A 14,833-nucleotide genomic window follows, 5' to 3' on the forward strand; every position below is an offset into this window, starting at 1 on the left:
TATCGGAGATATTTGTTACATAGGGTGGAAGACTATGGCTTGCTTGGCCATTTTATTGACCTAACATAAGCATTGGAGCATATCAGCATCTCATCCTATCATATTTGGTTTGAATGACTAGATTAGATCCCATAGCTTTCTTTCTCAGCTACTGAATCAATGGTTCTGTTGAACCAGCAATAAAAGGAGTCCAAAACAGAGTTGAGGTGGTGGTATCCACTATCCAATAGCCACTGCAGGAAAGAGCACTGGCTCCATAACATTGCACATGGAAAACTTTGGACCATGCAATGCATATCCCTTTTAGATCACCGTTTGAATATATGAGAAATTATCAGGTGGCCGACCGTGTGGAAACAAGGTCGGCCACCATATAAAATCTCTATAGATATACCCTTACAAAAAACATGGCAAGAATTCGGTCCTGACTAAGCATAGAATAATATTTACTAGGAATGTTTGCATTTAAAATAGTTACTCAACACAAAGAAAGTAAGCAACCCACAGAAGCAGATACTCAAGACTTTCATGTGGTTTTTCAAACATGGTGCTAAGATGGAAAGAAAATGCAAAAAAGATAAAAGGCAAAGCTACTTTCATTCCACACCATTCGTTTATAAAGATTTAATGAATATGGCATGAGGTAATCCCTCTGCTTTTGCTTTATACAAAAGCCCTCAAGGAGCCCAACAGAAAATCCATCTCTTTGCCCTAACCTTTTTCTCCTCTCAAAAGTCAAAACCACTCAACTTTGCCCTTTCCTTTTGTTTTTAAAGGCTTTCCTACTTGCCTTCTCAAACCGTAGAAGAAAGCCGAGGAAAACATTCCACTTAAAAGACCAAGTGGGTACAAACAATAAAATAAAAAGAACCATGATTATTTGCATCCCTGATTCAACAGAATTAAACCAAAGTACATTGCAATTTTCCCATCATTTATAGATGCATGTATTCTAATAATAATAGCAAGACTCCCTTTACAGAATGGGTGGAATAAGGGCATCATTTATAGATGCATGTATTCTAATAATAATAGCAAGACTCTCTTTACAAAATGGGTGGAGTAAGGGCTGGCCATCATTTTTTACTCTAACTGATGGAAAAAGATTGCTAACTATGAACTACTGTATGGGTGAAATGAATGACAACTTTTCATGGACAACAAAAACACTTGCCATTGGTCATAGGATATTCCCACTCCCCTTCCTCCACCCCCACAACCAAGAGGAAAAGGCAAACAAAAAAGGGATGGGAATGTAGTTGTTTTTAGGAAAAGACAAACAAAAGAGTGTGGAATGCTGAAAAAATGGATAAAAATATCATTTCCAATTGTCAAAATATACTCTTGGTGAAAGCAACACTACATTGCATAGAATCGTATGCGCACATGTCAATAAATTCTCTCTAGCAATTTCTTGTCTCTTTGAAGTATATATATGTTGTTGCATGAATGAACTTATTACTTCGGGTTAAAACCCAATTCAAGCCTTTATTTGGAGGGAGTGAAGGTGAAAAGAGGAGAAAAGAATGATAGGGTGGGGGGATGTTTACAAGGTGGTGGAGTCCATGACACCTCTATATGTAGCATTGTGTCTAGGATATGGGTCTGTGAGGTGGTGCCACATATTCACCCCTGAACAGTGCGTGGCGATCGACCGCCTTATATCTTTCTTCACTCTCCCTCTCTTCACCTTTGAGTTCACTGCACACGTCGACCCATTCGAAATGAACTATCGATTCATATGTGCAGATGTCATCTCGAAGGTTATCATCATTGTCGTATTAGCCATGTGGGTCAAGTTTAGTAGCAAAGGGAGTTATTGTTGGTCTATAACAAACTTCTCCTTGTCGACTCTAAGCAACACTTTGGTAGTTGGGGTGCCCTTACTAAAGGCCATGTATGGGGAAGATGCAGTAGCCCTGGTGGTGCAATCCTTTGTAGTGCAAGCCATCATCTGGTTCACTATTCTTTTGTTTGTGTTAGAATTTCGAAAGGCTAGGAACGATAATTCAGCAACATCCATGACTGGTGACACTCATGCCATCTCTATTGATTCTACAAAAGACTTGGAAGGAAATAAAAATGTGGAGATTATAAGTAGACCTTCTTTTTGGTCTATAATGAAGATAGTGTGCGTAAAGCTCGCTCTTAATCCTAACTCTTACGCTAGTATCATTGGCATCATATGGGCTTCTATTTCAAACAGGTATGAATAATCTAATGAATATTAGTAGAATCTACGGAAAAAATTGTAGAGCCAAATGATCAGTGAATCTCACAAATTTATGGCTGTACTATGATTAAATTTAATCTTCTGTGGGACTATCTTGAAATTACATGTTCAGGAATAAATTATATATCAAAAAAAAAGTTCAGAAGCTATAACCTTTCCCATGCTAGGTGAAGTTTAATGCGATCAGTAATTGGTGCATGTTTTCTAACCAGTGACTGGATGTCCATATAGGTGGCATTTGAAGATGCCGAGTATCGTAGAAGGATCTGTACAGATCATGTCAAGAGCAGGAAGCGGTTTGGCCATGTTTAGCATGGGTAAGAGACCATACTTTACTCTTTTATACTTAATTACCATGTAAGTAATTGGTTGTTTTACATGGTATCAGGGGTTAGAGTAATAGTTCGTTTCACAATTTTATAGTTTGATTAGTTACAGAGTTGCATTAAAATGGCTTCATTGTGTTGTTTGCAGGATTGTTTATGGCATTACAGGAGAAGCTAATTGTATGTGGCGCAAGCCTAACTGTGTTCAGTATGGTGTTGAGATTTATCGCCGGACCAGCTACCATGGCAATCGGCGCTGTTGCCGTGGGCTTACATGGAACCATATTACGTGTTGCTATCATTCAGGTAACTCATCTTCATGCTGAAAATACATTATTAGCAATTTAATTTGCATGTCACATGCACTTACCCACTGTTAAACAACACAAGATTCAACTTATTAGGATCTCTTTGGAGTCACCAAAAATGGTCCTTATTCAAAAAATATTATTTTAAATTAATCTTTTTTGGGAATTTAAACCTCAAGGCCTTTTTGGAAGCAATTAACTATATCATTTATAAAACTATTTTAACTGTATTTGTAAATAATCTTCTTTTTTAACTTCAAAACTATGTGAATATAAGATTTTATGCAAATATTTTTTGAGGAATACAAAGACGCCCTTGTTCACTTGATGTGTGTGTGTATATGTTCTCAGGAAAAGACAAAAAAGGAGAGTGAAATGCAGTCATTGTTTTAAATGAAAAGGCAAACAAAATAGGATTGAAATACTTGCCGGAAAGGGGGGATAGACATATTATTTTCCACCACTCAAAAAAAAAAAAATTTATTTTCCATATATTAATATACTATATACACAAGGAAGGAAGATGATATTTCACCCCATTTGGATTGTATTTTCCTAAAAATGAATATATTTTTATGCTCTGTTTTCTCGATGATGACATCATTGTCAGTAAAACAGAAACAAAGAGTGGAAATGCAGAGAAAGGGGATAGAAAATATCACTTCCCATATACATAGTGTAAATTCTTATATAATCATTAACACACACACAAGCCCTCCCTCTCCCCCCCATATATGTATGAGAGTGAGGGAGAGAGAGCTCAGATGAAAGTGTTTGATTAGGTGAACTGAATTGTTTGGTTAAATGCAATTGCAGGCAGCATTGCCACAGTCCATCACCTCCTTCATCTATGCCAGAGAATACGGATTACACGCAGACGTGCTTAGCACTGCGTAAGTTGCTTAACTTTTGAGATGCATGATTTGATGTGTCCCTCGGCTATGGTATTTAATCATGTTCGGCGCTCTGCTAATACCACCACGGATAGCCTAGCTAGAGTAGGAGTTTCTAATGAGGCTTTAGCTCTCTTTGACTCTCTTCCCCCCTTGTCTCTTTTTTTTTTTTTTTTGGTAACCAAGGGTGTCCCCCCACCCTCCCTACGGATGCACACAATCACCCGGAAACCACGCGCATCGGGTAAGCAAGGGGGGATTCGAACGCTCGTCACTGGGGAGGAAACCCATGACTTTACGCCAAAGAGCCACACCCTTCCGGGTTATACCCCCTAGTCTCTTTATCTTTGCTTCCTTTGTTTATTTGATTTTTCGTTCCCTTACCACCGGTCCCCCTTTTTCTTTGCAATAAAATTCGCTACTATATATTAAAAAAAAAAAAAAAAAAAAAAGCTTGCCTTTTGATATTTGGGTCATGTTCCTTGTTCAAAGCGTATAGAGGTTTTATACGGTCTGTATGCTATTTTTCAAATATTAGTGGGGCCCACTTCATAGAATGATCCAAACCGTTCATTTGTTTTAATAATTGCACAAACTCAGGTCGTCTTTACTTTTTTAACTGGCTATTGAGAGCTTCTGGGAACTGTAATAACATCTGACATCTGTTTAAAGAACTTGGGTTTACGCAATCCCTTTATCAAAACATGGTAGTAACAAAATAAAGAGTGCTGATATCATTTCCTGAAATTTAATACGGGCTTCCTGTTTTGATGTACGGAATTTTTTAAAGGAAAAAAATTTCTAGTGATTGGTAAACTCGTTTTTCAAGGATTTTTTTTTTCCAGAGTCACAAAAATTTCCTCTCAAAGCAAACCTATATAATACCCAAGTTAATTTTCTTTTCCATAGATCCAAACACCAAAGGTTTAACACAGTTCTATGTTTGTTTGCAGGGTGGCATTTGGAACGCTGGTTTCCTTGCCTGTGTTGATCGGATACTATGTTGTTCTAGGGTTCTTGAGCTGATAAATATGGATTTTTTTTTTTTTGACTTAATGGAAATTAGAAAAATTCCTTTGCTAGGCTCTAATTCCTAAGAAAGAGAGATTTATGATTTAATTTCTTAATGCTAAGTGCAAAAAAAATAGTCATCAGTCTTCATGCTCTTTTTATCATCTGTTCATATGATAAAAACAATTTCAACCAACTATGATTTTATTTCATCTTTCAGTTCAGTGCTTTACTAATTTTCGCAACCAAGCTTAATATTCGTTAACTGAAGACTAATCTAGAGCACTACGTGCATATACTGATTAAATGGTGTATTGTGAGAATGAAATACGCAATTATCAGAGCATGATTTTTAGTTTTGACTAAGCTGTTTGCAACCAAGGGAAAAAATCATGCAAAAAACTGTTGTGGAAAAATATTAGTGTTTGGTAGGAGTGCACTTGTACTAGAAAACAAGGAAAATTTTCAATTTTGAAAAGAAAAATGAATTTGTCAGATGCTGGAAGAATCATTTTCGATTGGGAAAAAAATTGGAGATTAATTTTCCCTACAGCCAAACAACCCTTCAAGACAAAATGAGAACAAGCCCACCAAAATCCTTGGCCCAAACTGAAGACAAGTCAAACAAGCCCACTTCTATAAGGCAGATATAAAGGCCAACTGTTGGGTAATAGAACTCACCCTTGGCGTAAATAAGAGTGAATATCAAAAGCTAATTTAACCCCTTGCAAGAAGCCTTGCAATGATCTGGCCAAGTTCTTCTCCACTATCCTCCTGTGCATGATGCCCTGCCTGCCAAACCCGACAAGGTAAACTGCATTCAGTATCCTTATCAAAATCAGCAGCAAATAAGAAATTACGATCTAGGACGGCCAGTGTATAAAATAAGAAGAATTCTTTGGATTTGAAGGGGGAAAATGAAAAATGAATAAAATATAAATGAATAATAAAATAAATAAACAACTTTGCTGACAGTTAAAGATTTTTTCCCATGTTGGAAGAGTCCTCTGAAGATTCTGTTCTAATCTTGTATTAGTTTTGATATTGTGGATTATGAACAGAGAAGAGAGGGTAGGCTCATTGCATTGAAAGATATGGGAATGCCCATTAACTGAACGTGAGAGTCAAATGAATTGAAAGATTCATGTTTGGTTCGGGAAGAGATCATGGAAGTTTAGTTGTAAAATGAATGGGAATATAATTTTTCATTTGAAGTAACGAGAAGATAATCTACTTTCATTGAAGTGATTCATTAGATAATAGAAAATAGAGGATCATGAGTACTATTTGAAATTTAAAAGAACTACGTGGAAGAGACATTGAGCAGTTCGAAAAAGCCCAGTATGGAAGGTAGTTTGATGTCTCATGCCCAAGCAGTTGGGACGTTGGGTTGCAGCATTGTTATCCACCAAAAGAGAAACACATTGGGACTTTGGGTTGCAGTTGGGACTTTGGGTTAACATGGGCTCACTTACAAATTATCCACCAAAAAGGAAGCACATCACAAAATATTGGGGATATAGTAGTTAAAAGAATATGAAACCTCAGACTTCTGAATGTGATTGAGAGTGGCAGTAATAGGATGAAGCTTTCACCACTGGTTCAAATCATGGATATCATGGCTGTTTTTCATATCAAGGGAAGTCTGACCCATGAGTTGAAATCATTGTGAGGAACTTCATTATTCTAGTGGCTGTTGATGGATTTCAATATAGGTAGGGTGACATTTTTTCTGACAGGAAGTCTAGTATAAGATTCAGTGAAAGCATGGTACAAAAAATCCTTTAGAATGAGAAGCCCAAAACAAAATTCATAAATAAATATGTTTCTAGAAAGAATAGTACCATAGGAAGCTCCACTAATTCATGGTTCGAACTCTTGCAGAAATCTTCAACACCTTCATAGTTCAACCAACGGTCCCTTTGACCCCAACAAATTTTTGTGCGAACTTTCCAAGTTTGGCTAGATAGAATCTTCCTCATGTCTTCAACATAGGCCTGCATTTTAAAGACATGAACCCCAAAAATTAAGAAACTGCAGTCGTGATTTATCTGTTTTCTTTGGTGGATAATAACAGTTTGTTTTCACGGAACAAAGAGCAAGCAGTTTCAAAGCTGTTAAAGTATAATAGATATAGAACGCCTTTCTCCAATAGCTTAAGCTATTGGAGAAGTTGGTAAGTTAACATGGTATCAGAGCCAAAGGTCTCGAGTTCAAACCTCCCGGATAGCAAAAATCCACATGTGATGGTCAGCCCAAAGTGGGGCCACATGTGCCACGTGTTTGCCAAGTGGGCCACACGTGCGGGGGAGTGTTAAAGTATAAAAGATATAGAACGCCTTTCTCCAATAGCTTAAGAAGTTGGGAAGTTAACAAAAGCTTTATGGAACAAACTCTGATATGGGTAAATTTTATGAGGCAAAAGAAAGATCACATACTTTTAAGTACTAGGGATGATGGATGAAGTCAGTAGAGGTGTAGTGACTAGTTGGGGCTTCCAGGCCAGCTTAAGGCCGAGGCACTTGTCTAGGTTTCAAGGTAGTTAAAGGTGGCCACCTAGACCCTGTTTCCAGCCCATGAGTAGTGATGGTGGCCGAGGTTTTGGTTTCGGAATGTGTTTCAATCTTGACGGAAATGGAAACATGACAATTTCAAATGGAAGTATCTATGGAAATCCTGTAAAATCATGGAAATGTATAAAAGCATATCTAAATGATGGACAGTCAAGATAGAATTTTATGGTATGCTAGAATAAACACAAACACACACTAAAAATACTACCATATAAGCAAAAAAGAACACCCATAATAGTTTAACAACGAAACCTAGTAACATGTATTGTCTTGGTGCCTAACAATTCAACACATCACATTTCATATGGAATTTTTACAATATTACCATATAAGCAAAAAAGAACACCCATAATAGTTTAACAACAACGAAACCTAGTAACATGTATTGTCATGGTGCCTAACAATTCAACACATCACATTTCATATGGAATTTTTAATATTTTATTGTATAATTATATAAGGGAAATGATATCTGAGCCAAGTGTTTTTGATAAACATAAGCTCCACTTGTTTGTCGAGTAGTATTTAAAGGGATGTCAGAGGATATCACAGTTCTCAAAAAGCGCTTAAAACCCTTTAAATGCTAGACGACAAACAAGTGGAGCGCATGTTTATCAAAACACTTGGCGCAGATATCATTTCCCATTATATAAATATAAAAGTAGTGACAAATATGACACAAATTTTGTGTATAATAGCGTATGGCTAAATCTGCAAAATGCCTTGATTTTATTAGTTTTTTCTTTCTAAAATTTAAATAATTTTTTATATTTTAATAAAAATACAAAAGTAGTTGTAATATTATAAAAAGACTACTGATATTGGCACTACCATGTTTTGCTAATAGGTCGAACTCACAATGTATCTTTTTTAATTGGCTGCTGAGAATGTATAACTCATGTAAATGTGTATGAGTCAATTAGGTTAGATTACCATTATGTCTAGCAATTTTGCGTACAACCCATCGACAACTGATGTAATTTGGTTTAATTTTGGTATATAAAGTAGAGGAGGTAAGTATGAGCCCTAACTTGAACTCCAACTTCCTCAAAACAGTTTATGTGGTTTGTCCATTCCTCTTTCCTCCTTACTTCTCACTTTTCCTCTTTCTGTACTTTCTTCAATTCGCATGAATCTGACAGTACCTTCTTAGTCAAACCAATGATCAAAATTCACTTCAGTGACAAAAAGGGGAACATACCAAATTCGAAGCACGCAAACCACATGAATGTCATCACAATCAAATATGATAAAACAAGCTATTACTTTAAAAGGTTTTCTAGAGACACAAACACATATAACTTGTTGTGAAAGATATATACTTGAAAAGTATGAAAAGTTAACCTTCAATTCTTTCTTCATAGCCCTACTTATTGCGGTCAACGCAAAACCAGAAGAACCAGACGTAAGGTATGGTCTTCTATAAACCATGGCATCCTCCTCTTTCATTGCATATGGCCCACAGCTGGTCAATGTTTTATCGCTAGCTCTAAGAGGATCCTGAAATATTGGCAATCAACATAAACTCATCAATCGTGCTTACCATTTTGCTTCTCATTCAAGCCTCGAGTAGAAGACAACATTTGACCAGACTATAAGTCTCTAACCATAAACAAGACAGAGTCTCCAAACCTGAGAGAAAATTTCACCCAACAAAAAATTGCTGAATGAGGACAATGCTGATGGTAGTTTCGCGTGTCTGTCCGTCAGCTTCAACATAAGCAGGAACATGTCACTCTCCTTCTTTAGGATTTAACCACATTATTTTTATCAGCCATTTTAGCCTTTAGATAAGCATGAATGAAAATATAAGCATCAAACCCATGATATAAAATGTTAAAATTCAAAATATAGTGTCCTAAGAAAATCAATCAATATAAAGGACACTCTTTAACGCAATCCTTACCGGAGGATTGAGTAGAATAAGATTTTTCAACTTGTCTTGGTGAGTACTAGCATATTTTACAACAATTGGAGCAAAGTAACCCTGCAAAATAAACCAATAGCCACATTTCTTACTATAGTTTTCAACATAACCAGATCATGTACATCTAAATAATGGCAAGCAGCAATGTTGATGCTATAATTACCTGAACAACAAGGGAGAGCTTATCTACAGCAAGTTCACCTATAAGAGATTCCAAGGATGACACATATTCTGTACATCAAAGAGGAGGTTTCTATGAATGACACATGTTCAAATTCTAGAATGAATGGTAGGGAAAGAATATTTCTTGTGCCCCCTCGTTATCCACGGTTCTAGAACAATTTACCATCCAAAGTGTAGTCAAAACCATATTTTGGTTGAGGCATATCCGAAAATCCAAAACCTGAAAAAATTTGTAAACCATCCCTCTGTTAGCATATAACAGAAAAAACACATACAACACAGATATGAGTAGACACGCACACACATATGACATAGAATGCCTAATGTTAGAACCTTCACAGTCAGATAAAAGTATAAAAAGCTTCAATCAGTCGCCTGCTGGAAGTAAACATCTGACAAAACTTGTGCAATGCTTACATAAAAATGACAAAAGTGAAAAAGAATAAGTGGAACGATAGCCTTAAGTTGAAGACATTATTTGTTGTTACACTGATTTCATTTCTATTGAAGAAGAGAAAAATGTCCTTTTCAAGAAATTAGAAAGGATCTGGGTATTATCAAATATATATTGGGTATCGAAGTGGCATGGTTATAAAATGGTATCCAATCCGAAGCGAATACCCTTAGAAATAATTCCAGACAACATAATTAACAAATTTATAGATGTTGAATTTCTTCTAAAGCAATATGTAAAGTACTTGCACAAGTACTAGGAAGATAGTCCTTCAAATCAAGAAAATCCATACCAAACCATGAATCAACATTCCAAGGACCAAAGGAAATTTTCATTTGTTATGATCTGGTCAGAAAAAAATGTTATTAAAGTAGAAAATACAGAAGAAAACAATGTTACGACATAAGTAAAAATTACAATGTTCAATCAAAATTATAAGGGATTTTCTAGCATCCATCGCAAAAGGCATTTCGCGGATGGGCTGTTGCATGTGAGAGCAGCCACACCGGCTCACTTTTCAGCAGCCGGCATGGCTGCTCAGTGCTCTCACATGCAACAGCCCATCTGCGAAATGCCTTCTGCGATGGACGCTAGCAAATCCCAAATTATAAACTAACCATCCTCAATATTAGTTCTATGTTCAGGATATGTAGCAATATAATATGTTTTTAATTTGGCATTCAGATTAGAATCATATGTGGAAATTCATTCAGCAGAAGTTACACTATTAATTATGCCACAGATTTTGTTGCCCCGAGTTTTCAAACCTTTGCACAGCAAATGATCACAACAACAAATACGTAAGCATATTACTATAATCTCATAAACCTTAAGGTAGTCACCAATGCCATACTGGCTTCCGTATAAAGGAAGACATGTTTAAATAAATTGGAAAAAGGTAATGAAGAGGAGATTTTTCTTCAGCTCCAGTCATCCACAATAAGAGCCTCATATGAGAATCACACCAATTTTCAGGCAGCTAGAAAACATAGATTTTATTGCCACCAAGTTATAAACAAAGAATTGGAGACCTCTAAAACCTGAAGGAACGTTATATTTAAAAAAAGAAAAGGAAAGAACGAAATGCAGCAAATAAACATTACATTACCTTGCGCTATAGTTATTTATACATGTCCATATTGATACTGAAGCCAATATAGCATATACTAAACAGAAACAAAATATTACGTGCTCAGCTTAGAGGGAAAAAATTGCAAATAACAATTAACAGTAAATACAATAAACAAACTCAGAAAAGAATAGAGAAAAGATGAAAGTGAAACAGAAACCAACATAAAATGTCTTGTATACATTATCAAATTGAATTTGACCAACAATTCTCATGGCAGTATGTCTTACCTAGCCAATCAAAAGCAATGGCATGATAGTTTTTGGATAGTATGGGAAGAACTCTACGATAGGAATATGCCTGTGAACAGTATCAAAATGATATGCGACTTTAGAAAGGTGCCTTTATTTGGTTAAATATAACTTTATGTCACTAACTAATTAAGTTTACGGTGAAAGGATAAAGTAACAATGAAATAAATACAAAAACACTCCTTTAGGCTTGAAACTCCTTTAGGCAAAACCTAAAAACTTGTGGAATTTGGAAAAAAAAATTACGCACATGCTGTGGTTTTGTTTTAGTACACAGAAAGCAAAATGTGGCAAGGAATAATTTCCCCTTCGTTTAAAGACTACAGTTACTAGTTTACTGCTACTACAAAAGTAATAGTACCATATATAATTCGTAATATCTCAGTTACATGACTTTGTACCAAATATTATACAAAACAAAATTAAGTGAACTGTTATCCCATCATTTGAAAATGCTGCACATGCTGTGGTTTTGTTTTGTATAATATTTGATACAAATAGTTTCATATTCGCAACATAAGATACATAAAAGTAACCAAAAGATTGCTCCAGTGCACATGTTCGTAATCAAGTTAAATTAATGAATTTGAAACATCTGAAATGGTGTTTTAAACATGATAAAAAAAACCCTTTTAATTAAACAAGAAACTAATACCAACACTAAAAATTCTCACCTGTGAAGGAAAGCCATGAATCAAAATAACTGAAGGATTAGCAGCATTTCCACCTTCTACACAAAACCACCTATTGTACAGAAACACAAACATAGTGTACTACCAGTCCGTAAACCCTGGAAACCATCCAAATTTTAATTTAAAATCACTTCTGAATAATGTGGAGACCTATGGCTAATAAAGTACCAGGATCCTGAGCTTGTAGGTTTCCTGACTTTAACTCCAAATAAGCTGGTAGCCTCCTAATCCATAGGCTGCTGAATTCACCTGAAAACGTCAGCTGCGGCCTGAGAACTAGTGCCCATTGTAAGACCAAAAATTGGATCCCTCGCCTTCTCACCACTGCCACGAACAGGATGTGCTTTCACCTAAAATTTAAGATCAAAATATGTGTTAAGCTTAAAAAAAACACTTAAAATAACATACACTGTATATTAAAGAAAAAATAAAATGGGATGAGATGAAATAAGATAGTCAGGCAAAACAACATAATCATATACAAAAGAGTCAGAGAAACAAGCAAGTATATGTAAAATACGCAGCTTATTTCTTCCCATGCCCAACCCCCATACATTGAACAAACTTACCGCGTCAAAAATTCTGACCATGTGATAACTTCATTTTCACCTAGGTGGCTACAATCAGATTTCATAGCTCAAATTAATTTTTTGGAGTTTGTTGGACACTCAGAATCTTTCTTCCATTCACAACTTCACATACAGCACCTTTTAGGCTTTCTAAATGACTATCTCTACACTGACTACAACACACTGAGCAAAAGGTTGTGCAAGAAGTCCTCAGTTTACTCAATCAACCACCAGAGCTCTAGATTTTTCCACAGCATAAATCTCAAGCCTCGGATGGAAACCTAGAGTGCTTCTTCAATCTTTTTATACAAGCCGCAGCTACTTCGTCTGATGGGAAGATAGAATACCCAAAGTATTGCTTTTGAGCATAAAAATCTCATCAGTTACCTATCACTGTTTATGTTATGAAAAAAAGACAACAAAATAAAAGTTATAAAACATGATACTTACTATCTTCCCTTGCTTAAACCATTCATCGGATTGACTCGGGCCATCTGAATATTTTCCTGTCCCACAATCACAAGATTTTCAGGATAAAGAAATCTATTTCTCAACAGAATCCAAAAATATCAAAATCTTCACAATTTTTTTTCGAAAGAAATTCCACAATCATCAGATTTTCAGGATAAAGAAATCTATTTCTCAACAGAATCCAAAAAATATAAATCTTAAATTTCGAAACAAACATAGAAGTTCACAAATTTTTATTTTTTTTTTTGGAAAGAAATTCCACAATCATAAGATTTTCAGGATAAAGAACCTATTTCTCAACATGATCCAAAAAATCAAAATCTTAAATTTCAAAAACAAAGATTTATTCATCAACCAATCTTAAAAAAAAGAAATGTATTTGAACTTCACAAAATATTCAAAATGGGCTATATAATTAGAAGAAATAATTCTCTTTTCCATTAAAAAAACAAAAATGCATACCTCCACTGAAAGAGAATCCATCTCCAATCGAAACAGGAGCATCTATCAAATAATCCTGCATAAATTTAAAGAAAAAAAAAAAATCTGTCAATTCAGCTAAATTAAATCTAAATTCAATTTAGGGCAACAAATCTACTTTTGTTTGACCGAATATTACCTCATCGCGATCGCGATTTGACATACAACAGAAATTGAATTCCTTCTTATCGAGCTTTCGAGTAATGAGATCGAGCTTTGGGCGGAGAGGAGGAGGAGAATGGGAATGAAAGTGGAAAATGTTATGCTGAAATGTAGCCATGAGAGAATATGGAGAAGGATTTGGTGAGGAAATTGAATGGTGGAAGAGAAGATGTGGTGAATTTCGTTCATGACTGACTAGGGTTTTTCTGTGGAGTAAGAATAAGATCGAGAGATAGGGTTTCTCTGGTTCTTCGTTTCCCGCGTCTCTCTTAAACATAAGAGGACTAGAATCAGCACTACCATATTTGATAATGACACTACTCACATCTAAATATCTTCAAAGGGTTTTAAATAGGGGTGGCAATGGTTCGGTTTCGGTTCGGTTTGACCCCATACCGAACCGAACCGAACCGAAATTTGATTCGGTTTGATAAAACCAAACCGAAGCCGAAACCGAATTTTCGGTTCGGTTTTGGTTCTGTTCCGCCAATTTTGCCACCCCTTACTCATAATCATTAAAAATATTCGGTTTCGGTTTTGTTTGATCCCCAAACCGAAACAGGATTTTCGGTTCGGATTAGGCTCGGTTCCGGTTCGGTTCGGCCAATTTTGCCACCCCTAGTTTTAAATCTAACTTCGTATAGGTAGGAGAATCTGGATCGTTCATCTTGTGAGCTCTATCTACAGTGGGGACCGTCAAATGAATGACTTAGATCATCTAAATATGTGGGCCCTACTTCACATGTTTACAAAGAAATACACCATCGTCGTTAAACAAAATATGTATCCAACGGTTAGAAGCATCTAGATGGTAAGACTAGGGTTGTTTAATATATTTTTTTATAACTAGGTAAAAAATTATGTTTAAGCTTTAAAGACAAACTGATCAAGACATTCTTCTCTAGGGGGGAAATTCCAGGATCGCCCTGCAAACAGGGGAAATTTTTTATTTGTGAAAAAAATTTCATGGAAAATAAGTTTACCAAACCATGGAAAATTCATTTTTCGTGAAAAAAATTATCTTGGAAAAATGTTTCCATACACGAGATCATTCCTCATTGTCTTCGACAATAGAATAGATTGTTAACAAAGCCGTTAATGTTGAAGTTTCAACCTTAAACAAGATAATTTATCGATAATTACATAGTTTCGGGTGGAGTTATTCGGTTTG

The 14,833-nt window shown here is 35.7% G+C and overlaps 2 protein-coding genes across 4 annotated transcripts; one reads left to right on the forward strand and one right to left on the reverse strand.

Annotated features, from left to right (window-relative positions):
• Positions 1-1,526: 1,526 nt before the first annotated feature.
• On the forward strand, positions 1,527-4,894 carry LOC143860529 (auxin efflux carrier component 5-like). The gene is made up of 5 exons (XM_077371211.1): positions 1,527-2,206; positions 2,465-2,550; positions 2,708-2,865; positions 3,684-3,760; positions 4,714-4,894. The coding sequence occupies exons 1-5, from the start codon at positions 1,527-1,529 to the stop codon at positions 4,784-4,786; spliced, it is 1,074 nt and encodes a 357-aa protein (XP_077227326.1). The 3' UTR covers positions 4,787-4,894.
• Positions 4,895-5,339: 445 nt separating this feature from the next.
• On the reverse strand, positions 5,340-13,923 carry LOC143860527 (alpha/beta-Hydrolases superfamily protein). Of its 3 annotated transcripts, none has more exons than XM_077371208.1 (13): positions 13,640-13,912; positions 13,483-13,537; positions 13,000-13,055; positions 12,230-12,330; positions 11,963-12,032; positions 11,268-11,337; positions 9,618-9,674; positions 9,435-9,502; positions 9,251-9,331; positions 8,977-9,054; positions 8,689-8,844; positions 6,616-6,768; positions 5,340-5,563 (listed from the first exon to the last, which is right to left on the reverse strand). In XM_077371208.1, the coding sequence occupies exons 1-13, from the start codon at positions 13,778-13,780 to the stop codon at positions 5,489-5,491; spliced, it is 1,161 nt and encodes a 386-aa protein (XP_077227323.1). In that variant the 5' UTR covers positions 13,781-13,912; the 3' UTR covers positions 5,340-5,488. The 3 variants fall into 3 exon arrangements, 2 of the variants coding, with proteins under 2 accessions (XP_077227323.1, XP_077227325.1); XM_077371210.1 differs by lacking the exon at positions 13,640-13,912 and adding an exon at positions 12,550-12,876; XR_013239742.1 differs by lacking the exon at positions 5,340-5,563 and adding an exon at positions 7,210-7,447 and having other exon boundaries at positions 6,629-6,768; positions 13,640-13,923.
• Positions 13,924-14,833: the final 910 nt, after the last annotated feature.

This window comes from Tasmannia lanceolata, unplaced genomic scaffold (genome assembly GCF_043159265.1).
Source record: "Tasmannia lanceolata isolate RefF3 unplaced genomic scaffold, GAP_Taslan_0.1 ptg000037l, whole genome shotgun sequence".
Lineage (NCBI taxonomy): Eukaryota > Viridiplantae > Streptophyta > Magnoliopsida > Canellales > Winteraceae > Tasmannia > Tasmannia lanceolata.